A 24,718-nucleotide genomic window follows, 5' to 3' on the forward strand; every position below is an offset into this window, starting at 1 on the left:
CTGTCACTGCTCTACAGGAGGAGCTGCTAAATAAAATTCTCTCAGACAGAAAATGACACGCACTGTAGGTATTTGCCCGATCTTAACAAATCGCTTTCTGTCAGAGAGATTATCAGGCCTTTGCAGAGCTCCACGCTCTACCAACTGCTTTCTTTTTGCAATTCTACAAGACGATGGAACAAATGACACATGGTGGAGATGGGAACAATACACAGACCAGTCAAATAGGGAAGGTGCCAATCTGAATGAAGTTTGTCTGTAACTCTTTGGCCCATAGAGGGAAAATGTGCCGTGTGGTTATTGTCATATTCTGCAGGTGGAGATGGAGGACCATGTGTGGTGGTGGGTTTCAGGAGGCAAAAGAGCAGGCAATGGATGAAAAAATAAAAATGGTTTAATTGTAGAACAGGCGCGACAGGACAAACGAACTTGCACAAAACAACAATGATCCGACGAAGACAGCAACAAGGAGGGAGGTATAAATACACAAGGGAATCAGGAACACATGGGCAGAGTAATGAGGGACAGGTGAGAACAATAAGGCTAATCAAGGCAGGAGAGACACAGTCAGGGAGGCCGGGGTGGATCATGACAGATATTGGTGTTTTCAAAACCATAAAGAAAGTAGTTGTTTTTTGTGTTCTTGGCCACAGTCCACTGGACAGCACCTCTTGAAACTTTACAGACTTGGATGCAACTGTCAGTAAAGTGTTTCAGGAGCTTCTGCTGCTGCCTGTCAAAGTGGCCCACAAGGGGCAGGCCCGTCCCTTTTCAGAAAGCTTCCAGGCCCTTTTTAGCTTCCACAAAGTCTGTTATATTAATAAGTCAAAGTACACTTAATCTTCTTTTTTTCTTCTTTTGTGAAATGCACAAAAATAGTAAAACAGAAGCATTTTTTAATTTTTTTAACATCCCTTCAAAATAGGTATTTAGATGATCAAATTAGAAGCCATTGAGACTTACCTGTAGTTGACTGGATTCATTGGGTAAAGAAGGCAAACTGCTTATATTGTCTGACAATTGTTGGTTTTGTAGGAAAATCAAGTTTGAGAGAATTGTCTGTGCCTGCAGTAGACCTGTGAGACAGGACCGTGTCCAGAAAGAAGTTCTTATGCCAGCGTCTGACTCCACTAATCAGGTGTTTGTGATGAAGCGGCCGACAGAAATCGTTCCTGCTCTGATCTCAGCTTATGTGGCAACGGTTTCAGTCTGAGGTGGAACAATGCAGAACTCAGCTGGTGTTCTTAAGAAGGTCCGCTCAGCTGCTGCAGCTGAACGGTTCTTCACTGAGAAACCATTTTTATTTATTATTTTAAAAAATGATTAGTCACTCTGACTTGGGCTGAATGTGAAAATTGTGTCCTACCCCTATTTGCTGCATCCGCTTCTGATGGAAAGTAGAAGGGGAAACCCTAGGGTTTGAAAAGCCTGATGGCTCTACGTCACTTGGACTCTCCCATCTTGAGTCACGACAGGGAAGGCTGATGTTTATTTAGCATCCAGGAAACCACAGAGAATGTCTCAACTAGTATAAACTAACTTTTAGCATTAGCAACTCCACCACACAGCAGAACTCCTCCAGGTGTGTGTTATTTGTGGAGATAAAACATCAACGTTGCAGAGCAAATGAGGTCAATGGTAGAGTCATGTTGCTGTTAGCCAATCTGATGTCAGATGTCCAAACATCAGGAAATAAGACTCCACATCAGACATCTAAAGCTACTTACTCCTTCAGCTGCCTTGTACTTCCTGAAACAGATGCATCTGAACTTTTTCCCCACAAGGCATTCATTCCTACTAAAGACCACTGCTAATGTATTAAAATATGAGCGAAGGACCTTTTTAATTATAATTTATTGTCAGCTTGTAACAGAAAAGTGACCAACACCCCCTGACCCGTACGTTAAATATTTTGTTTCTGTGGTGCCTAAGTCGCACTTTCAAGTGTCTGCAACTGATTCATTTCATCATTTCATGCAGTAGGGCTAGGTGATATGGCCTAAAATTAATATCACAATATATTGAGGATTTCACCTCGATAACGATAAATGGACACATTTCTACGTGACTCAAGGTGGTACAGCTTCTTAAAGGGACATGAACACTGCCAACTTACAGATCTTTTCATTTTTTTATTATCATTGACATAGGAAACATGATCACGATAAGAGTCAGACATTTCGATAATGATACATTTTCAATTTATTGCCCAGCCCTGTCATGCAGGCATCCTTAAAAAACACTCAATTCAACGTTTGTATAAACTTATAAGTGTTTGTGTGGATTCTGACGTTTATAGATGAAAGCATCATCGCCTACAGGGCTCTGCACTCATCTAGCCTTGTCTACAGGGCCAATAAAAGGAGACACTTAGCCTGCGCTTAAGATTTATGATCTGCACCAAAAACTATAATCTATAAAGGTGATGTAATTGGCTCTTGAGATTGTTTTATTCAATCCCTGATGAACTGTACAGTAAAGTTGCTAGAAGCTAGAACTGTGTGTGGTTTAACGGGGTTTTATGAAAACCCAGATGATGTGACAGAAGGAGGGAGGGTGTGGAGGCTCTGTCTGTCTGACCGACTGAGTGACAGACTGACAAGGTGGTTCAAGGAGCCAACCCACCGCAGGCTGCAACACCTGGATAGAAGCAGACACTTCGGTCAGAATGTCACGAAAAAGCAGGCATTTGCCCCGGAGGTGTTCAGCCAGCAAGCACTTTTTGGATTTTGTGTGTGTGTGTGTGTGTGTGTGTTAGGGCTGCAACTAACGATTATTTTCATAATCGATTAATCTGTCGATTATTTTTTCGATTAATCGATTAATCGGTTTGTTATTGTTTAGCTATTTAACCTATACAAGTGATGAATACATTTCAGTTAAGAAAAAGAAAAACATAAGAGAATTGTGCAGTTGACTGCAATCTATTTTATTGCACATGAATACAGTCAGCGGTATAAAATGAGCTAAACTGTGCAAAATATCAGTCCAGAATAATTTTTTGGCATCAAAATATAAGAGGTAAATTCCATAAAAAATAATGTAGAATCTGGGATAGAGTTTGTAAGTGGTATGCATTGCTAGGGGTGAGTGTCTTGTTCCCCATGTAGTTGTCCAACTTTGCTTGTTTTTTTCTGCATAAGAAACACAAATAAACTGAATTAAGTACACATATAAAATAAAGCAGCACACACACTACAACACTAAATCAATATTATATTATTTGAATTAATTAACAATATACAGTGATCATTTATTTTGACAAAAATGTGTTGTGAGGCGTTTTACAGCATTAGATAGTAAAACAGCCTTTTAATAGTTAAAAAAAGGACTTTCTGAATTTCTCCTGTATTTAAAAATTGAAAGCGTACAACTATGCCGCGTTATATTCACCTGGACACAGCTCGTCTGTATATTTTTCTCTGCGGAGTTGTCCTTTTTTGAATGAGGAACACAGTTATGGGTTTGTGCCGTTTTTCTCTTAACGAGAACATTCTTATGAACAGACGTGCTAAATTTGGCAAGCGCATGATACACAACACGGAGGAGATTCACGATTGCATCTAGTCAGTCAGAAGTAGAACACCGTAAACTGACGCGGCAAAAAAAAAAAAGTTTAACATCCACTATAACGAACTCAGCTAACACTAAGTCCCAAATGTGATCTGCGTTAGCTTGTTTATTTTCTGTTACTTACCGGACATTCCTCTGCTGCATCAGCCCCCACGTTTTCGTCTCAAATGTTCACTTAGGGACGTCGTGCTTCCGTCGTGCCATGGTTTTTGCAGGTCACCGGTCTTTTCAAGGCATCTAGTGAAGTGCTCCCATACTCGTGAGGTTTTTGTCCGGGGTTTCTCTTGTTTTGTCGCTTCTATTTTTCTTCTGTATTTCTTGTTGATCCGCCATCTCTCACAGCAAGATGAGCGTCAGTAACGTGATACGTCATGAAAACCGAGGGCACTTATTGGCTCATTTCTTCTTCTACGGCTCCACTGGTAGATCAGTGGCTCATTACTGCCACACACTGGCGGCAAATTTAACAGATTGTAACCGATGTCAGATTGTGGTAAAAAATAGACTTTATGCGGTAAAATATGATTATTAAACAACTAATCGATGACTAAAAAAGTTGTTAACTATTTTAATAATCGATTATAATCGATTAAATCGATTAGTTGTTTCAGCTCTAGTGTGTGTGTGTGTGTGTGTGTGTGTGTGTTTGATTTGAGTGACTGTGGTTAGTTTCTAGTTTGAAGCATGGTGTCCATCCATTCTAAATGAAAGACAGATCCTCAAAAAAGGACATAAAATATTTTTGAACATTATTTTTTAAAATTAGTTTAGGATCATGTCCGTTTGTCCATGTTTTGTGTTTTTAATATTTAAGCAAATTTGTATTTAATTACACTATTATTTTTTCTTTTCTTTTTCAAGAACAGACAACAAATGGAAAAGATCCCAACCTGCAGCCAACTCCTCTTTAGAAAACATAAACGTCCTTATTGAAACTGTCAGGCTAAGCTCACCCTAACCCAAAACCCCAGATGAAAATAAACTCCAAATAAAATCAACGAGCCATAAAATTAAGTGATATGTTCAAGTGTAATTCTATATTTTCTCTCTTTTTGCAGAATATAGTGTGTCAGAAAAACCTGAAACGAAGTAGATGTTGATGCAGAAGCAGCATGTAGAAGTGCTGCATAAAACTCAAGCTAGCCCTCCCCCCTGTTTAATTAGCTCAGATGGCTGTAAGTTTTTCATCTACAGGTATTCTAGCAATATCATTTTTTATCGGTGTCAGTTATTTTGTGAAAATTCAACAAATATATGTTCTGCATAGTTCCTAAAATATTCAGGTTCACATGTTTTCATGGGCTCACATTCATGATTTGGTCTAAAAACCATGTTTACATGTGGTGTCCTATCAAAAATGTTTGATTTGGTCTCATTTTCCCAGCAGAAAGCTCTTAGGTGGTTTTCTGCATGACCATTTCAGTACAGTCGGGTAGAACAAAATCCAGAATGGAGTATTGTGGCACGTACTGGTAAACTGGACCCTGTGCAAAGACAGATAAAGATCTAACCTACATGACACCGGCTAAACAATCCTCATTCACGTCTTTCAATGTTCTGTTCAAAGTCAAGGTGTCCATCATTTACGGGTTCTGACCTACAGAGCAGCTGAAAATCTTTTAGAGCTGAAGAAGTATCAGCATTAATTACCGATGATTTCATGCTTGTACTTGTTTTATATTCTGCAACATTAAGGGTGTTGTATTTTACCTTTCATTATCATGGTGCATGTTCTAGAATGGTCCATCCACGTGTCTAGTTCTCTTACAGAAATCAGGTTAAGCTCAGGAGGACAGCTACAGGAGACTGAAGCGTTATTTCCATGCTGCTTTTCTGCTGCGCTTGTTTGTTCGAACACAACCTTTGTTGTTTGTTGATGCCTGTGTGTGTTGTTCTTTTGCACCCACGCCTGTTTGCTCATAAAGAAGAACACGAAGGATTGTTAGTGAGAACACACACACTCACAGCTGCACAGTGTCTGGAGCTTCTTGTCCTTCCAAAGTCAACTCCGGATGGAGATGCTGTAACACGCAACCCGCTGAGAGGGTGGGCTGTCCACTGGTGGTTTGGACCCCCACACTGCTGTAACCGCTGGTTCCCTCTGAGGCTCCCCTCGGTGACGAGGTTTGTTTATTGATCTTCCTGTCTGTCGCACCTGCAGCGCGGAACCTCGTGCAAAGAAAGGTCAAGGATGCTGGAGAAATGTGTTTGTTTTCCCCTCCTAAAATCTTTGCACAGCTAGACTCACAGACAAATAGGGAGAAAAGATGGCAGCTGTTTGTTTTTTGTGGATGTTGCTGTTTTGTCTAAGTTTTGTTTTGTTTTGCTTTTGTTTTTTTGTGACTCGTGAGGAAAAAGTCCTGAAGCAAGGAGTTCATCAGCTTGTAATTGTGTTGTGAACTAAATATTTCCTAATTGATTTAAAGCAGTCGAAATTTGAAAGTTTCTGCTTTTTCTGAGTACATAATATCAAATCAGTGATTAAACTGATACTTTATGCATCAAAAGAAGTCTTTACCCTAAAATGAATTTGCACTGAGTGAATATGGCTGATGTTATCCTCCAAAAACACACACGGCAAATCTCAGGAGTTAAGTTGGACCACGAGAGATAATCCTTCGTTGTTAGAATTAAGCTTCACACAGACATTGTGTGAGACATTATTTCAAATCGCTTCTTTGACTTTTCTTATTATGAATTATTACATATCAGTATTAAAACCCTAATGGGGAAATATAAACATAATAAAAATGCATCTTCATTTCAGTGTGTCTTTAACTTCTTGCTTTTATAATCCAGCAAACTTAATACGGGTTTTACTGGGAATCAGGGGTGCACATAACTTTTTCAATGTGACACTTTTGTGAGCACCAAACGTTAATGATTGGGACGCACTCCATGTGTGGTAGACACCTCCACCCCCATGACTGGTTTAATGAAGGAACAGCAACACACGTTATCTCCACCTATGAGCATACCACCCACCCCACTCTACACTACAGCTACAGGAATGTTTAGACAAAGCCATGAGGTGTGTGTAAAGTTCCCCAGATTCCACTGTTTTTTTCTGTTTCACACAAAAATAATTTCATTTTATACTGACCAAGCTGTCGCTCTGCCAGTTTTAAAGTCTGGTAATGCTGGATTACATGAAGCACGTTGATGTCAAGCCTGCAAAGTTGTCTGACTTTGCAGCATTTATTTCTCAGCAACAGCAGAAGTGCTGTCACGTGAGCCCACACAGACAGACAGACACAGCTGAGGGTGTAGAGGAGGTCACGGGAGAGGGACCATCTGATGCCAGCAGATGGAGTGATGGAGGGAGGAGAGGATCGTGGAGGAGAGGCTGGGAAACAGGAAAACAAGACCACATGCTTGCGGGCTCATCTGAAGGCACCGATTTCACTTCACATCTCATCTGCTCCAATGGACCCACCTTATGCTAAACTTTGCGGTAGAGAAGTTACAGAAGTCGCAGCTAAAAGACGATTTTCTGTTACTGTAGCTGTAAAATATATTTTTGAAATAAACACAGATTCAGAATCTTCTGGTTACAAGAAGCAAATAAGGCCTCTAAGGACTCTCTTCTTCAGTTCTTGGTTATTATGTGCCTTGTGCAGCTGTTGCACCCACTGCAGCAGTGCTATCTCAGAAACACACTCACGTCCCCAGCACCTAGAGTCACCTCTGTCTCTTTCTGTTTGTGTTAAAGAATGGAGCAGTTCCCGGAGAGCCAGTGAAGAAGGATGAAAACTCCCGGAGAGGCAACTGGGGCAACCAGATAGAGTTTGTCCTCACAAGTGTGGGCTATGCAGTGGGCCTGGGCAACGTCTGGAGGTTCCCCTACCTCTGCTACAGAAATGGAGGAGGTGCGTATCTGATTAAGAAACGATTTGTATTTGTTCTTTTTGAGAAACGATCAGCCACTCAGAGTTTTACATGAATGCAGAATATGAAAATAGTCTTCTACCATAATTTCCTGCATTAGCAGCTGATAAAATGATGGGGACAAAACATCAGCATTCCAAAGTGAATGGAGGCAAAGGAAGAGTCATGTTGCTGTTAGCCAATCAGTGGCAAGATGTTCAAATATCATGTTTAGAAACGAGTAAACTGCCTTTTTCTGCCCCATTCCTCCAGCTAACATCTACTTCCTGAAACAGAACTTTTGTTGCACAGAACATGGCTCACAAGGCAGAATTTATTCTAGAGACCACAGAAAATTTATATTATAGAAAACTTGTCAATGAGAGCTTTAAGAATCATACTTTTCTTTTGTTCAAAGAGCAAACTAATCAATCAATCAATCAATCAATCAATCAAAGCTTTATTAGCTAACAGACTGGCTTCGCCTCACATCCTGTGTCTTGGTGGTTTGTAAAGCTCTGTAGTCATGCTCAATCAGCTGCACCGTCCTGTAAATGTCATCATCATTTCTCTCCTAACAAACAAAGATTTTTTGGTTTGGACAAGTGAAAGAAGAATTGCATTAAAAAGCAAAAAGTAAACTAGGAAAATCCAGCAGTTTGACAGCAATGAGCAATCAGATCATTTTACACAAATGTAGTCCAAACAAGCCTGCAGCTAAATTCTTTCTTTCTTTCTTTCTTTCTTTCTTTCTTTCTTTCTTTCTTTCAGCAGAAAGAGGTTACAGAAATATTTTTCTTCATTTTTTTCCTTTGCATGTTTTCAGTATTCTTTTGTTTTTGTTGTGGGAAGGGGTTTAGGGTGATTTATTTATTTTTTATCTGTGATTTCTCAGGTTAATTGATTTCAGGGTTACTTGCAGTTGGTAGTTGCTGTATTTTTTAAAGATAAAACATTTCTAAAGTAACCTTTCTGAAGGAGCACATTGATTTTAAACCATTACCATACAGCAACAGTACCGCATCAGGATTGATTCATTTTTATCTGTGGAAGATTAACTACCCAAATATAACTTTTTAATTATTTTACCACTTTCTTGATCTTACAATCAGATCAAAACTGGCCTAAATTCCAGTATTTGAACTGAATGTTTTTTTGTCTCTTTCTAACTTAAAGGGACATTATGGAAGTTTGACAGCCAAAACATGTATAGAAATAATAAAGTTCTTCTTCATACATTCTCCTGCAATGCCCTGGTCCTGTAGAATGAGCCCTGGCATTTTTACTGTGATTGCCTGTTTTTCTGTAAAATCACAGAAAAAGAGAGATGCTCTGGTCGAGCAGGCTGCTTCATGCGCGTTCACGCTCAGACATCGCCCGTAGCATTTGCTATCAGTAGCTTTAGCAGCAGAGAGAGAGGCGGTGCCACTTTGTCGCTGTTCCTAACGCCTAGTGACAAAGCTAGCTACATTTCTGAGGACCCTTAGCTACTTTCTGTAGAACATTCTTCTAGATATTTCCTGCAAATTAGCAACAAAATAGCCATTTTCGCTCCGAACCGTTCTTTGAACGTTGTTTCAGCTGTCATCAAGGATATAAATGTTACAGATACAAAGGACGTCACCGGTGCTTTAGTTCACCTAGTAAGACGTCAGACTCCCGAAGTCCTGGGTTCGATTCTGGATGTGAACATAGTTTATTTAGAGTTTATTTTTTACATTAATGGTAATTTTTTTACAGTAAGATGCCCACATTTTTATTTGAGATTCGCCGAACGGCATTGAATTCACAGATAAAAAAGATGTGGGTTCAACTTTCATTTTGGAACAATTTCTCAAGCAAGGGAAGGGAATGATCTGAGCATGCAGTAGGACTGACCCATCTTAAACCTTTGTCAGCTGTGCTGAAGAGAAAGGTACAGAATAGGCTTGGGCGGTATCCAAATTTGAATACCGTCTAACTTCCACTTAATTTTACCCCGGTATACGGTATTACCGTGAATACTTAAAAAGTATGACGTAAGCCTCAAGTGGACCTTCACCTTTCTGAATCCGAATACCAAACAATTACTAAAAAAATAACAACGCAACTTACATACTATTAACAACATTTATTAACACAAAAATGCGGCTTATAAACAAGTGCAAAGAGTCAACAGTCCAACTGCAATAAATCAACGTAAAAACCCAGGACCGCTGTTGTGCGCAAATCAAGTGAACAACTTATCAACGAGCAGCATGAAACACTGCAAATAAGCTGTAACAGTCAACAAGAGTTGAATAACCATAAACATTGAAATTATAAAAATTATTGCAACCAAAACAACTGCATTAAAATTATAAAAAGAAAACTCCGTCACACGGCCACACGCGTGCGCGCGCGCACACACACACACACACACAGGACACATTACAGCATGTTGCAGCAAATCTAGTTAAGATTTCTCGCCAGAAAAACCAGAATGTTTACTTTTTCTGGGTTCAAGTTTGCACGTTGTGGACCAACAACTTTACCTGCGGTGCTGAAAACCCGCTCCGATGGTGAGCTGGTGCCTGGTGGCACATTTACATAGATACCTCCGGGCCAGTCGTGACAGCTGGGGAAAAATACTGCCAGCATATTTCCACCAGAGAAGAGGGTCTTCGTCCCCTTGAATAACAGGTTCCAAACAGTACGCTGTTATTTCATCTCCAGCTCGCTGCTCTGCGTGGCTGACGGGACCCTCCGGCGCAGCGTGTCAGCGCAGCGGCTCGTTTTTGCAGGAGAGCTCACAGAGACATCTTTTTGCGTGGGGGTTCAGGTTGTGATCATTCCTCTATGGTTCGGATGCTTCTGGTGCTGTTTGTCCCTCTAAGCTCACGATCTCAGCCTGTAATTCAGCTTTGATTTCAGCCAGTGCGCTGTCACCAAGCTCATGTCTGCCACGGTAACGAGGGTCGAGGAAAGGGCATTTTCGCATTAATTTGCGCACTGAATCAGATTCATACTTGGCCTCCAGCTTTTTTAGAATTGTGGTTTTTATTGACTTTGTAAGCTGGAGGTAGTTTTCTGACACAGCCAACACGCTCTCCCTGCAGAGCTGGAGTATGGGGAGGATAGAGGAACTGGTCAGTCGCACAGCTGTTTTTCATGACGGTATTGGAACTGACACCGTCGCTATTTTGTAATACCGCGTGTATACTCCTCCTTGAACCGTCACCTTATCGTGGTGGAGGAGTTTGAGTGCCCTAATGATCCTAGGAGCTATGTTGCCTGGGGCACTTAGTGCCCCTGGTAGGGTCTCCCATGACAAATTGGTCTTAGGTGAAGGGTGAGACAAAGAATGGTTCGAAGGATCTTTCATGGCGGTGAAAACGAAGAGTCGGAGTACCCGGCCCGGAGGGTTACCGGGGTCCCACCCTGGAGCCAGGCCTGGGGTTGGGGCCCGTGAGCGAGCGCCTGGTGGCCGGGCTTTCGCCCATGGGGCCCGGCCGGGCCCAGCCCGAACCGGATACATGGGCTCGTCCAACTGTGGACCCACCACCCGCAGGAGGAACATGAAGGGTCCGGTGCAATGTGAATCGGGTGGCAGACCAAGGCGGGAGCCTTGGCGGTCCAATCCCCGGACAAGGAAACTAGTTTTTGGGACATGGAACGTCACCTCGCTGGCGGGGAAGGAGCCGGAGCTTGTGGCAGAGGTTGAGCGGTACCGGCTAGATATAGTCGGACTCACCTCGACACATTGCATTGGCTCTGGAACCCGAGACCTGGAGAGGGGTTGGACACTCTACTTTGCTGGAGTTGCTCCGGGTGAGAGGCGGAGGGCTGGGGTTGGCTTTTTGGTTAGCCCCGAGACTCTCTGCCTGTGTGTTGGGGTTTACCCCGGGGGACAAGAGGGTAGCTTCCTTGCGCCTTCGGGTCGGGGAACGGGTCCTGACTGTTGTTTGTGCGTATGGGCCAAATATCAGTTCAGAGTACCCACCCTTTTTGGAGTCCCTGGGACGAGTGCTAGATAGTGCTCCATCAGGGGACTCCATTGTCCTGCTGGGGGACTTCAATGCTCACGTGGGCAATGACAGCTTGACCTGGAGGGGTGTGATTGGGAGGAACGGCCCACCTGATCAGAACTCGAGCGGTGTTTTGTTATTGGACTTCTGTGCAAGCCGCAGTTTGGCCATAACGAACACCATGTTCGAACATAAGGATGCCCACCGGTACACTTGGTACCAGGGCAGCCTAGGTCACAGGTCGATGATAGATTTTGTAGTCGTATCATCTGACCTGCGACCGTATGTTTTGGACACCCGAGTGAAGAGAGGGGCGGAGCTGTCAACTGATCACCACCTGGTGGTGAGTTGGATCAGATGGCAAGGGAACATGCCGCGTAGACCTGGCAGACCCAAACGCATAGTGAGGGTCTGCTGGGAACGCCTGGCAGAAGAACCTGTCAAGACGGTCTTCAACTCCCACCTCCGGCAGAGCTTTGACCACGTCCCGAGAGCAGTGGGGGACATTGAGTCCGAGTGGGCCTTGTTCCACTCTGCGATTGTCGAGGCGGCTGTTGCTAGCTGTGGTCGTAAGGTGGCCGGTGCCAGTCGTGGTGGCAACCCCCGTACCCGCTGGTGGACACCAGAGGTTCGGGGAGCCGTCAGGCTGAAGAAGGAGGCCTACAGGGCGTGGCTGGTCTGTGGGTCTCCGGAGGCAGCAGACAGGTACCGGATAGCCAAGCGGGGTGCAGCAGTGGCAGTTGCCGAGGCAAAATCTCGGGCGTGGGAGGAGTTTGGTGAGGCCATGGAGAAAGACTATCGATCGGCTCCAAAGAGGTTCTGGCAAACTGTCCGGCGCCTCAGGAGAGGAAGGCAGCAACTCGCTCACACTGTTTACAGTGGGGATGGGGAGCTGCTGACGTCAACTGAGGCTATAGTCGGACGGTGGAAGGAATACTTTGAGGAGCTCCTCAATCCCACCAATGCGCATTCCGAGGAGGAACCAGAGCTGGGAGGCCTGGGGATGGACTGTCCGATCTCGGGGGCAGAAGTTGCTGAGGTAGTCAAACAACTACACAGCGGCGGAGCCCCGGGGGCGGATGAGGTTCGTCCTGGGTATCTCAAGGCTATGGATGTTGTAGGGCTGTCATGGTTGACACGTCTCTACAACATTGCGTGGTCATCGGGGGCAGTTCCTAGGGAGTGGCAGACCGGGGTGGTGGTCCCCATCTTTAAGAAGGGTGACCTGAGGGTGTGTTCCAACTATAGGGGGATCACACTCCTCAGCCTCCCTGGAAAGGTCTACTCCAAGGTACTGGAGAGGAGGGTCCGATCGATAGTTGAATCTCAGATAGAGGAGGAGCAATGTGGTTTTCGTCCTGGCCGTGGAACTGTGGACCAGCTCTATACCCTTGCAAGGGTGATGGAGGGGGCATGGGAGTTTGCCCAACCAATCCACATGTGCTTTGTGGATTTGGAGAAGGCTTATGACCGTGTCCCCAGGGGCACCCTGTGGGGGACGCTCCAGGAGTATGGGGTGGGTGGCTTTCTGTTAAGGGCCATTCAGTCCCTTTACCAGAGGAGCGTGAGTTTGGTCCGCATAGCCGGTAGTAAGTCGGACCTGTTCCCAGTGAGGGTTGGACTCCGCCAGGGCTGCCCTTTGTCACCGGTTCTGTTCATCACATTTATGGACAGAATTTCTAGACGCAGCCGTGGTGTGGAGTGTGTCGAGTTTGGTGGCAGGAGAATCTCGTCTCTGCTTTTTGCGGATGATGTGGCCCTCCTAGCTTCATCCAGCTCTGACCTTCAGCTCTTGCTGGGTAGGTTCGCGGCCGAATGTGAAGCGGCTGGGATGAGGATCAGCACCTCCAAATCTGAGACCATGGTTCTCGACCGGAAAAGGGTGGCTTGCCACCTCCGGGTCGGGGGAGAGGTCCTACCTCAAGTGGAGGAGTTTAAGTATCTCGGGGTCTTGTTCACGAGTGAGGGTAGGAGGGATCGGGAGATCGACAGGCGGATTGGTTCGGCGTCTGCAGTGATGCGGACGCTGAGCCGATCTGTCGTGGGGAAGAGGGAGCTGAGCCAGAAAGCCAGGCTCTCGATTTACCGGTCGATCTACGTCCCAATCCTCACCTATGGTCATGAGCTTTGGGTAATGACCGAAAGAACGAGATCGCGGATACAAGCGGCCGAAATGAGTTTCCTCCGTAGGGTGGCCGGGCTCAGCCTTAGAGATAGGGTGAGGAGCTCGGACATTCGGGAGGGACTTGGAGTAGAACCGCTGCTCCTCCGGATCGAAAGGAGCCAGTTGAGGTGGTTTGGGCATCTGGTCAGGATGCCTCCTGGACGCCTCCCTGGGGAGGTGTTTCGGGCATGTCCTGCCGGCAGAAGGCCCCCGGGTCGACCCAGGACACGTTGGAGAAGTTACATCTCCAATCTGGTCCGGGAACGCCTTGGGGTCCTGCCGGAGGAGCTGGTGGACAAGGCCGGGGAGAGGACGGCCTGGAGCTCCCTAGTTGGGATGCTGCCCCCGCGACCCGGACCCGGATAAGCGGAGGAAGACGAGACGAGACGAGACGAGGCGTGTATACGGTAATACCGTAATACCGCCCAAGCCTAGTACAGAACCTAATTATTTAATTAATTAGCTGCGCGTTCTCCTGTCCTCTGTCCTCTGGGCCACACACACACACAAGGGACTGTCAGCTGTTATTTTTGTTAAGGAGTGTGCACGTACAGCATGTGCGCCTCGTGCACGAGCCTACTATTGAAGCTGCCGTTACGCTTTTGGCCTGAGGGGGCAATCGCGAGCATAAAAATTCAAAACTCTGTAAAGTCCCTTTAACATTATGGTATTTACTGTAATCCTCCTTTTCAAAGGCCAGATGTTAAACCTGTATGACGTAGAAGCGTGTTCACTAAAGCAGCTGCACCAACCACTTTTATGTGAACAACTCAAACCCAAAGCATCGTTTCACTCATCTGGTTTTGCACAGCTACGTTATTGTTTATTGGACTGTGAGCATTGTCAGAATGAGTGTGAGCACACAGGAAGAATCCAGGTGCTGCTGTTCACCGTTCACTGTGCAGCAGATGTGTGCAGAGAAAAAGGGCGAGCTGATGAAACAGGAAGCAGAAAAAAAATCAAACTCTGTGGTTGAAGAGATTTTTGTTCCATGAGAAGATTCAGCCTTAAAGCTCCGTTTGAGAAACTCAAGGGGTAGCTAGTTTGGTGCTCCAGATGTTTCCTTTGGCTTGTAAATCCAGATATTCAATAAATGTTAAATACATGGTAAAAGTTGTTAAGCAATGCAGAGAAGGTGGCTAAATTCAGTAAGGTTTTGACAGTGATATCAGTCGGCTAAGAGTGCATTTGGACAGGGAAAAAAACCACACTTGCAGATGCTGGATGACCATCTGATTCATCATCAGTGAACAGACTCAGCTGGACAGTCAGTGACTTCTCTGATCACACAGAGGAAGCTCATCTGGCAGATGAAGCTCATTCAATCTCATTTTGGTTTGATTATTCTTCTCTGAACAGGATGTCTAGGTTTTACTTGCATCTTAACAGGAAATGTTGTGTTTTTTTTTCAGCAAGACTGTTGACATACATCCTAACACATCAGATGAATCAGAATGGTAAACTGGCTTTGAAAGCATTTGCTGCATTTGCAAACCAAATTCAGCAAACGTTGAAACTACAGAGGAGCTAAAACCTGTATGTGTATCAAATAGTGCTGCTCAGCATATTGGAAATGAGTCGATCTTGTGATATGGACATGTCCGATGTCCCTATGAATGGTAAAGGCCTGTATTTGTATAGCTCCTTCTTAGGGTTCTACAACCCCCCAGGGCGCTTCACAACACAATCAGTCATCCACCCATTCACACACTATTAATTCCTGACTCAAACATGCAAAGATTTAAGTCTCATCGTTGTCAAACACATTGGTGTGGTGAAATTTGTCCTCCACATTTGACCCATCCCTGTGGGGAGCAGTGAGCTGCAGCTGTGGCTACACTAGGGCTGGGCGATATGACGATTTTAGACCATTTTACGATCTACACATCTGACGGTCTGTCATTTTTGAGAGACCTTTTTATCACGATTCAAGGCTCTGCTGTTGAAATTCTGCTTCTGAATGAAAAGGGAACTTACCCCAGGCGAATGACACGCAACGTTGGGACTGTGTAAAATGGCAGACTTGACAAGTCAAGCAGCTGATTCTGAGCCCAAAAGATGTTCTAACGGTAAATACTGTAGTAAAATAAACGTATTAGTCCTTATTCTGTAAGATTTGTCTCTGAACATGGTGCTAGAAAGTGTCAGCAGTGAACCAACATCCCAGCGGCTGGAAAATTAGTCCTGTTGTTGCAATACCATCTCTGAACACCAGAGTCCACCAGAGTGTCCGTGCTCCATAGTCAACCTTTAAATGAAAATATCACTGATGCTGTGTCCTAGCACATCCTCAACTTAAGGGACAAGGGAATGTCTCTTGAACATCACTCAAAGCAGTTAACTAGAAACTGTTTTTACCACTTGAGAGAAATTTCTAAACTCAGAACAATGGTGTCTAAAGTTGATCTTGAGTTGATTATTCATGCGTTTACATCATCCCGTTTAGACTACTGTAATAGTTTATTTTCTTGTCTAAACAAAAAAGAGCTGTCTCGCTTACAACAAGTCCAGAATTGTGCAGCTAGAATTCTGACCCGTGACAACAGAAGGGCCCACATTACCCCCATTTTAAAAGCTCTTCATTGGCTTCCAATCTCATCTCGCATCAATTTTAAAATTCTTGTGCTGACTTTCAGAGCGTTGCATGGTCTGGCTCCATTGTATGTTCGAGACATGCTCTGCCCTTACACGCCTTCTCGCAGGCTGAGATCATTGGATCAAAACCTTTTAATGGCCCCACGTACTTAGTACTGGGGCGACGGTGGCACAGGAGTTAAGTGCTCGCCCCGTAATCGGAAGGTTGCTGGTTCGAGTCCCGCTCAGTCTGTCGCTGTCGTTGTGTCCTTGGGCAAGACACTTAACCCACGTTGCCTGCTGGTGGTGGTCGGAGGGACCGGTGGCGCCAGTGCTCGGCAGCCTCGCCTCTGTCAGTGCCCCCCAGGGCAGCTGTGGCTACATTGTAGCTCATCCCCACCAGTGTGTGAATGTGTGTGTGAATGGGTGAATGACTGATTGTGTTGTAAAGCGCCTTGGGGGGTTCCAGGACTCTAGAAGGCGCTATATCAAATACAGACCATTTACCATTTAGTTCAGGACACGAGGAGATCGCTCATTCCAGGCCGTCGCTCCTGGGCTCTGGAATGAGCTACCTCTGTCTTTACGCTCAATCGACTCAGTTGATGTTTTTAAGAGCAATCTTAAAACCCATTTGTTTCTCCAGGCATTTTAAACTTAGTCTCATTCGGATTGGTTGTATTTGACACTATGTATATTGTGGCTGTATTTTACTGTATTTATATGTTGTTGCCTTTTAACTTGTGAAGCACTTTGTGACTTTTTTGTCTGTGAGAGGTGCTATACAAATAAAGTTACTTACTTACTTACTTACTTACTTAAGAGTCAAGGTTCCAGATCCTTTATTGTCATTGCACAGGTGTACAGCCACATTGACTTTTCTCTCAGTAAAGATAGCTCATGTAATAGGTAGTAAAATATCAGTAAATTATAATAGCAAGGCTAAAATAGAAGTCATGCACAAGCTCTCTCTCTCACTCACACACACACACACACACACACACACACACACACACACACACACACACACACACACACACACACACACACACACACACACACACACACACACACACACACACACACACACACACACACACACAGCCAGTTTAAGGTGCAAACTGTAAAAGTATAATGTAAACATGGTAATAAGACAAGTCTAAACTACAAACTGAAATATAAAGTGAACATAACATAAATGTAAACAGTCACATGTTGAGGTAAACTGTTACTCTTAAGTTTTGTTATGAGCCAAAACATTATGACCCTGAGTTTCTGGGTTTGGTTTACCGCAGGCCCTAGCTACCTAACATCAGCCCTTATTTTAGTTTGCCTGTGGCATCAAACTAAACATGAAAACAGGATTTGTCTGATATGTTCCTCGTTGCTTCTCCCCTCCAGGGGCCTTCATGCTTCCATACTTTATCATGTTGGTATTCTGCGGCATTCCTCTCTTCTTCCTTGAGCTTTCTTTTGGCCAGTTTGCCAGTCTGGGATGTCTGGGCGTCTGGAAGATCAGCCCTATGTTTAAAGGTTAGTGTTGTCCCAGCAAATGCATTTCAGCAGGCTGACGTTTCCTCTGTCTGACGCTCCTCACCTGTGTTCTCTCTCTCCTCTTCAGGAGTGGGCTACGGTATGATGGTGGTGTCCACCTACATCGGGATCTATTACAATGTAGTCATTTGCATTGCCTTCTACTACTTTTTTATGTCCATGACAAACCTGCTGCCTTGGACGTACTGCAACAACCCCTGGAACACGCCGGACTGCAGCGGCGTGGTCGGCAGCGGTGCCCAGCTCAACGGCAGCCTGGTAAATGTTACCAGCAACCTGATAGCAGGGGCGAGCGAGATGGTGAACCGCACCAAGAGGACAAGTCCCAGTGAGGAGTACTGGAAGTAAGCGCTTCACACTTCACCTTCCAGAGTTGTGGACTCGAGTCACATGACTTGGACTCGAGTCAGACTCGAGTCATTATTTAATGACTTCTGACTTGACTTGATAAAATCCATAAAGATTTACAACTTGACTCGGACTTGAACGCCAACGAATTGCGACTTGAATTGACTTGCATCTGTTGACTTGATGATGACTTGAGCATATTTGATATTTCAGCACAAAAGTGGGTTCTGGGTTTGATTTACTGCTAAATGCAGCAGCACGTTGTTTATAATCAGTTTAAGTTGCACTTTCTGCTTGTTTAAGCAAATAAATGATGCTTTTTTTCAGGAATTTATTTATAATCGTCGTCGTCGTCGTCTTCCTCCGCTTATTCGGGTCCGGGTCGCGGGGGCAGCATCCCAACTAGGGAGCTCCAGGCCGTCCTCTCCCCGGCCTTGTCCACCAGCTCCTCCGGCAGGACCCCAAGGCGTTCCCGGACCAGATTGGAGATGTAACCTCTCCAACGTGTCCTGGGTCGACCCGGGGGCCTTCTGCCGGCAGGACATGCCCGAAACACCTCCCCGGGGAGGCGTCCAGGAGGCATCCTGACCAGATGCCCGAACCACCTCAACTGGCTCCTTTCGATCCGGAGGAGCAGCGGTTCTACTCCGAGTCCCTCCCGAATGTCCGAGCTCCTCACCCTATCTCTAAGGCTGAGCCCGGCCACCCTACGGAGGAAACTCATTTCGGCCGCTTGTATCCGCGATCTCGTTCTTTCGGTCATTACCCAAAGCTCATGACCATAGGTGAGGATTGGGACGTAGATCGACCGGTAAATCAAGAGCCTGGCTTTCTGGCTCAGCTCCCTCTTCCCCACAACAGATCGGCTCAGCGTCCGCATCACTGCAGACGCCGAACCAATCCGCCTGTCGATCTCCCGATCCCTCCTACCCTCACTCGTGAACAAGACCCCGAGATACTTAAACTCCTCCACTTGAGGTAGGACCTCTCCCCCGACCCGGAGGTGGCAAGCCACCCTTTTCCGGTCGAGAACCATGGTCTCAGATTTGGAGGTGCTGATCCTCATCCCAGCCACTTCACATTCGGCCGCGAACCTACCCAGCAAGAGCTGAAGGTCAGAGCTGGATGAAGCTAGGAGGACCACATCATCCGCAAAAAGCAGAGACGAGATTCTCCTGCCACCAAACTCGACACTCTCCACACCACGGCTGCGTCTAGAAATTCTGTCCATAAAAGTGATGAACAGAACCGGTGACAAAGGGCAGCCCTGGCGGAGTCCAACCCTCACTGGGATCAGGTCCGACTTACTACCGGCTATGCGGACCAAACTCACGCTCCTCTGGTAAAGGGACTGAATGGCCCTTAACAGAAAGCCACCCACCCCATACTCCTGGAGCGTCCCCCACAGGGTGCCCCTGGGGACACGGTCATAAGCCTTCTCCAAATCCACAAAACACATGTGGATTGGTTGGGCAAACTCCCATGCCCCCTCCATCACCCTTGCAAGGGTACAGAGCTGGTCCACAGTTCCACGGCCAGGACGAAAACCACATTGCTCCTCCTCAATCTGAGATTCAACTATCGATCGGACCCTCCTCTCCAGTACCTTGGAGTAGACCTTTCCAGGGAGGCTGAGGAGTGTGATCCCCCTATAGTTGGAACACACCCTCAGGTCACCCTTCTTAAAGATGGGGACCACCACCCCGGTCTGCCCGGGCTGGGCCCGGCCGGGCCCCCTGGGCGAAAGCCCGGCCACCAGGCGCTCGCTCACGGGCCCCAACCCCAGGCCTGGCTCCAGGGTGGGACCCCGGTAACCCTCCGGGCCGGGTACTCCGACTCTTCGTTTTAACCGCCATGAAAGATCCTTCGAACCGTTCTTTGTCTCACCCTTCACCTAAGACCAATTTGTCATGGGAGACCCTACCAGGGGCACTAAGTGCCCCAGACAACATAGCTCCTAGGATCATTAGGGCACTCAAACTCCTCCACCACGATAAGGTGACGGTTCAAGGAGGAGTTATTTATCATCATCGTCATTAAATTGAAGTTGGACAGATGACTTGATTATGACTTAAAAATTCAAAGTGAAGAACTTGGACTTGACTTATACGTCCACATCAATGTCAGAACTCGACTTGAACTTGATTGTCTTTGACTTGGACTTGACTCAAGACTTGACTGGAAAGACTTGTGACTTGCAAAGCAGTGACTTGGTCACACCTCTGTCACGTTCTCACCTAATATTTTCAGCAGACTCTGGAAAACTGAGAGGTGACTCGGGAATGCGGAGGGGAGATTTTATAATGATTGTTCTATTTTTCGAGTAGACATCAAGTTCCATCAACTCCGTTTTTATCAAATAGAAGCTCTTACCAGTACGGGGTGCTGAAGCCATCTTTGGCAAACCTCCATTCAGCATAGGAAGCCTAAGTCACGCCTATCTACTTCCAGACCACGGGTCCCCAGAAGAACGAAAAGATGAATGCAAGTCAATGGGGCTAAAAACCTATTTTCTAATCCTGCTTGTTTTGTTCCATGGATTTCACATATGATGTTCGTGAACTTTGAAAGCACATTTTGATACCAAGAAAGCTCTTATTTTTGAACGGAGGGAAATGTTATTTTAGGTTTTGTGTGAAAACATGTCCAGGACTACAAATGCGCTTCACAAAGTGACGTCATCGAACCAGACGCGGAGAAAAACAGAGGGATGATAGCTGTAAGCTCAGCAAACTTTAAATCCTTCCTTCGGGAGGAAAGAAGAACCACCATAAATCTGGCCATTTGGTGAGTAGCAGCTACACTAGACGAGAGGAGATTCTGTGGTGACGTCATATATGCGACGTACCGAATTCTGGTGTGTAGTCATGCTAATTACGAACTTGTACAAGATGATAAATCTCAATGTACGTGGCTGGCGTGGTTGAAACACTTTACATTTAAATTGCAGTACAACATATGTGCGATCCAGGGCCTACGGCTAAGCGGATTAGAAAATAGCCGTTTTAGCCCCGTTGACTTGCAGTCATTTTTTTCCTTCTTCTGGGGACCCATGAGCCGATCAGAAAGGGAGGAGGCGTAGGCTCCCTATTCCTGAAGAGGTTTTTAAAACTCAAGCTAGATCCCGTGTATTGCTAATTGAGGAGAAATGTATAAAGTTAGCTTCCAGTTTGATGTTTTGTTTTAACGTAACACTAACCCGAACCCATACAAGCATCATTTATGCCAGATTTTGAAGTGTATGTTAAAGGCTGGACATCAGCACTGACGGACTCTTGTTTGTTGTCCTGAGTAACATCTGTGGCCTAACTCCCACCTCAGCACCAACACACAGATGTTTATCTCTCACTGAAATAAATAAATAAACAAAACGATGCAGCTTTGAGCAGAGTCTGACACTCCTCAGGTCTGTTTGCCAGTATTGATCAGTTTAAAGCTTCTGTCACCGTTTTGAGGAAATCCACCTATAAACTTTTACAGGCTGTGAATGTAAACAGTTTATTCCCAATATTTTCCTTCTGTTTCCCATTCTGTCTCTCAGACACTACGTGTTGAACATCTCTGATGATATTGGGAACTTCGGAGAGGTCCGTCTTCCTATCCTGGGCTGCCTGGCTGTGTCCTGGTGTGTGGTCTTCCTCTGTCTCATCAGGGGTGTTAAATCATCTGGAAAGGTCAGCATCCAGACACGGATGGTCCCTAAATCACATAAACGTCTCTTAAATCCACTGATGAAAAGAATAAAAGTGTTTTTAGACTCTTTTGTGGGTAACCCATCTCAACAGCTTGTGAGTTTATCGTGTGTGTCCAGGTGGTGTACTTCACAGCCACATTCCCTTATGTGGTGTTGACCATTCTGTTTATCCGTGGCATCACCCTGGATGGAGCTATAAACGGCATCAAGTACTACCTGACTCCACAGTGGCAGAAGGTTCTGGATGCAAAGGTAGTGATGTGACCGGGTTTGTGAGCATTCACGGCAGGAAAAAGAGTGATTTAATCTTTACTGAAAATGTGTGTGTGTGTGTGTGTGTGTGTGTGTGTGTGTGTGTGTGTGTGTGTGTGTGTGTGTGTGTGTGTGTGTGTGTGTGTGCAGGTGTGGGGAGACGCTGCCTCGCAGATCTTCTACTCCCTTGGTTGTGCCTGGGGGGGTCTCATCACCATGGCGTCTTACAACAAGTTCCACAACAACTGTTTCAGGTTAGGCTAAAAAGTAAAAGTCACCACTCCATATAACGCAGCACACATTTATCACTATTGCAGCATCAGAATGTGCAACGTGCGACTCGAGCTCGAGTTAAAGTAACGCAACACTAAAAAATACCCACGAAAGTTCGATGGAAACATTAAAGCACAATAAACACACACACACATCTAGCTTATCTACCTACCAGACAGTTAAAATCAAACAAAAACATTCGTATTTACACCCACGGAAGCTTTTTATATACATAAAATATCATTTTGGTTATAAAATCAGGAGCTAAGCTGTGGCCCTTTAACCCTCTGGAGGCAGGCGTTGCAGATTTGCAACGTTAAAACCCACCGACCTGGTTACTCCACATACGTATTTCATGAGCAGTTTTTAACTCGGAAGTATCCCTGAAGGACTTAGTTGTTCGTCCTTTTATCAGAACTTAATTTGAGCCTGAGAGGGTTAAATTAATAATCAACACTAGGTGACCATATCCTGTGCAGAAATAAGACTGTGGGTACAGATCAGTGCAGTGATAGTGACCGCAGCAACTATCCCCTCCTTAGGACCAACTCTGTAGTTTTAGTCTGACTTTGTGGTTCTGGTGGATCTTATTTGACTGAGAAATGGGAACATTATTTCGAAATAGCCGCTGAACTTGGTGATGTAAGTTTGGAGTTGCTGGTTTTTCGGGTATGTTTATTCTGTTAGCCACAAACAGGGAATAGTTTAAACTAATCTACGAAGTATAAAGGCGCAGCTTCCCCTGAACCGGTCCATGCTGGCATTTTAAACTAATCCCATCATTTGTCAACTCACTTGTTGAGAAGTTATGAGGTTGGTCAAGTTATGAATACATAAAAATACATTGCGATCTGTTAAGCTGTTTTAGATCTCACTGGATTCAGAACTCTCAGGAAGTGAGAAGAAAACACTTTTCAGGAAGAAAACTAAATTTGTCTCAATCAGGAGCTGCTAGTTTAACCCTGACCAAGTGAAGCAGCAGAGACGGTGTGATGGAACAAAGTCAAGAGATTTTCAGGTTTTGTTAAAAAAAACACTGTTAGGACTGTTTGGTCAATGAAAGGGAAGATAAAGGGAATTTTTAAAACCCCATTTAGTTTCTTAGCTCTCCCAACAAGCTGACAGCCGGTGCCAAAGGAGTGCAGCGGGGCAAAGAAGAAGGTTGAAGATATAATTTGTTTCTCAGCCAGGAGCCTGAGATAGTGCTATCAGTCCACGCAGCTGCGTGGAGGTGCTAATCAGCTTGTGTTCTGCAGCTCCATCCCTGCGGAGACACCTCCTGCTTTCCTGTAACACCACCACTTGGTGCACATGCAGAAGTGCAGAGTGTTTGACCGAGCAGGAGTCTCGCGGGTGAGAAACAGAGCAGCATCAAAGCTATCAAAGACATCCTGTGCGAGGAATCTAACAGGAAATGTGTGAAGGATGAGGCTCTAGCTCATGTTTTAAGTTGGAACAAAGTCAGAGGAAGTGGAAAAGGGGAAAGGAGTGGTGTTCTGCACAAATCTGTCAGTTGTCAGAAAACGGAAAGCAGCTACATGGATAGCCAGAGCAAATCCAAGCTTACCCTACAAACAGTCAATGTTGCATGGACGTGCAGATTGTGTCTATGTTGAGTCTGTCAGTCCAGACCACGTCTGTAGGATGTCCAAACTAGGTATTTGCACAGTGGGTAGGGGTGGTTCAGGTCCATAAAGGTCTTATTAACTCCAAGTTTCTTTTGGGATTTAGTTTCAATTTAAAGTTTATGGTGAGTGAATTCTGACTAAAAATTTGGTTCGTTGATTTTAAGTTTAAGTTTTAAGTTTAAGTTTCTGTCAAAATAATGTTTTTAGGACGAGGAAAGGATTTTTAACAAAGCTGATGTTGACTTTCACTTTTGTGAATATTTAAACAACCCTGTTACCCCCCTCTGATTGTTGCTTTGCTCTAATCTGCAACAAACTTACAGTTAGTGATAAAGATGATATGTTTTAGTAAGACCAAATTAGACTTGATGGGTACGTGTGGAGTGATGGAGTTGTGCTGTTGGCAGCACAATGAGCTGCCCAGTTCTGCAGCTTGAGGAGCAAACGTTTGTTGAAAGATGAAAATGGTCTAATCTAGTGGTAAATGGGTAAATATGATAGATAGATCATCTTTATTGACAGACTCTTAGGTCCAGATAAAATACATATAAAACAAAAGATCATCAAAAAAACAATTAATGAAACAAAATAAATAAATAGAAATAAAAGATAACAGCATAAAATTGAATAAAAATCTAAATGTAATTTAAAAACTTTACTAAAAACTGCTCCACACAAGGTTAACCACACAAACACTTCAACCTGTGTTTCCTTATACTGGACAAATAGCGACAACTGCTCACAGTAGGATCAGTGATTGCTAAAATTATACTGTTGGCAGAGCTATCCAGTCGGCCTGTAAAAG

At 44.9% G+C, this 24,718-nt stretch overlaps 1 protein-coding gene across 2 annotated transcripts in view; it reads left to right on the forward strand.

The window, feature by feature from the left end:
• The window catches only part of slc6a9 (solute carrier family 6 member 9), a 90,428-nt gene that overhangs the window by 59,997 nt on the left and 5,713 nt on the right, over window positions 1-24,718 (forward strand). For both annotated transcript variants that reach the window (XM_054734740.2, XM_054734586.2), the window contains exons 2-7: window positions 7,286-7,442; window positions 17,566-17,697; window positions 17,786-18,062; window positions 21,608-21,740; window positions 21,878-22,012; window positions 22,163-22,266. In XM_054734740.2, coding sequence (XP_054590715.1) covers window positions 7,286-7,442; window positions 17,566-17,697; window positions 17,786-18,062; window positions 21,608-21,740; window positions 21,878-22,012; window positions 22,163-22,266 — 938 coding nt within the window. The remainder of the gene's footprint in view (window positions 1-7,285; window positions 7,443-17,565; window positions 17,698-17,785; window positions 18,063-21,607; window positions 21,741-21,877; window positions 22,013-22,162; window positions 22,267-24,718) is intronic.

This window comes from Nothobranchius furzeri, chromosome 11, assembly GCF_043380555.1.
Source record: "Nothobranchius furzeri strain GRZ-AD chromosome 11, NfurGRZ-RIMD1, whole genome shotgun sequence".
In the NCBI taxonomy this organism is placed as follows: domain Eukaryota; kingdom Metazoa; phylum Chordata; class Actinopteri; order Cyprinodontiformes; family Nothobranchiidae; genus Nothobranchius; species Nothobranchius furzeri.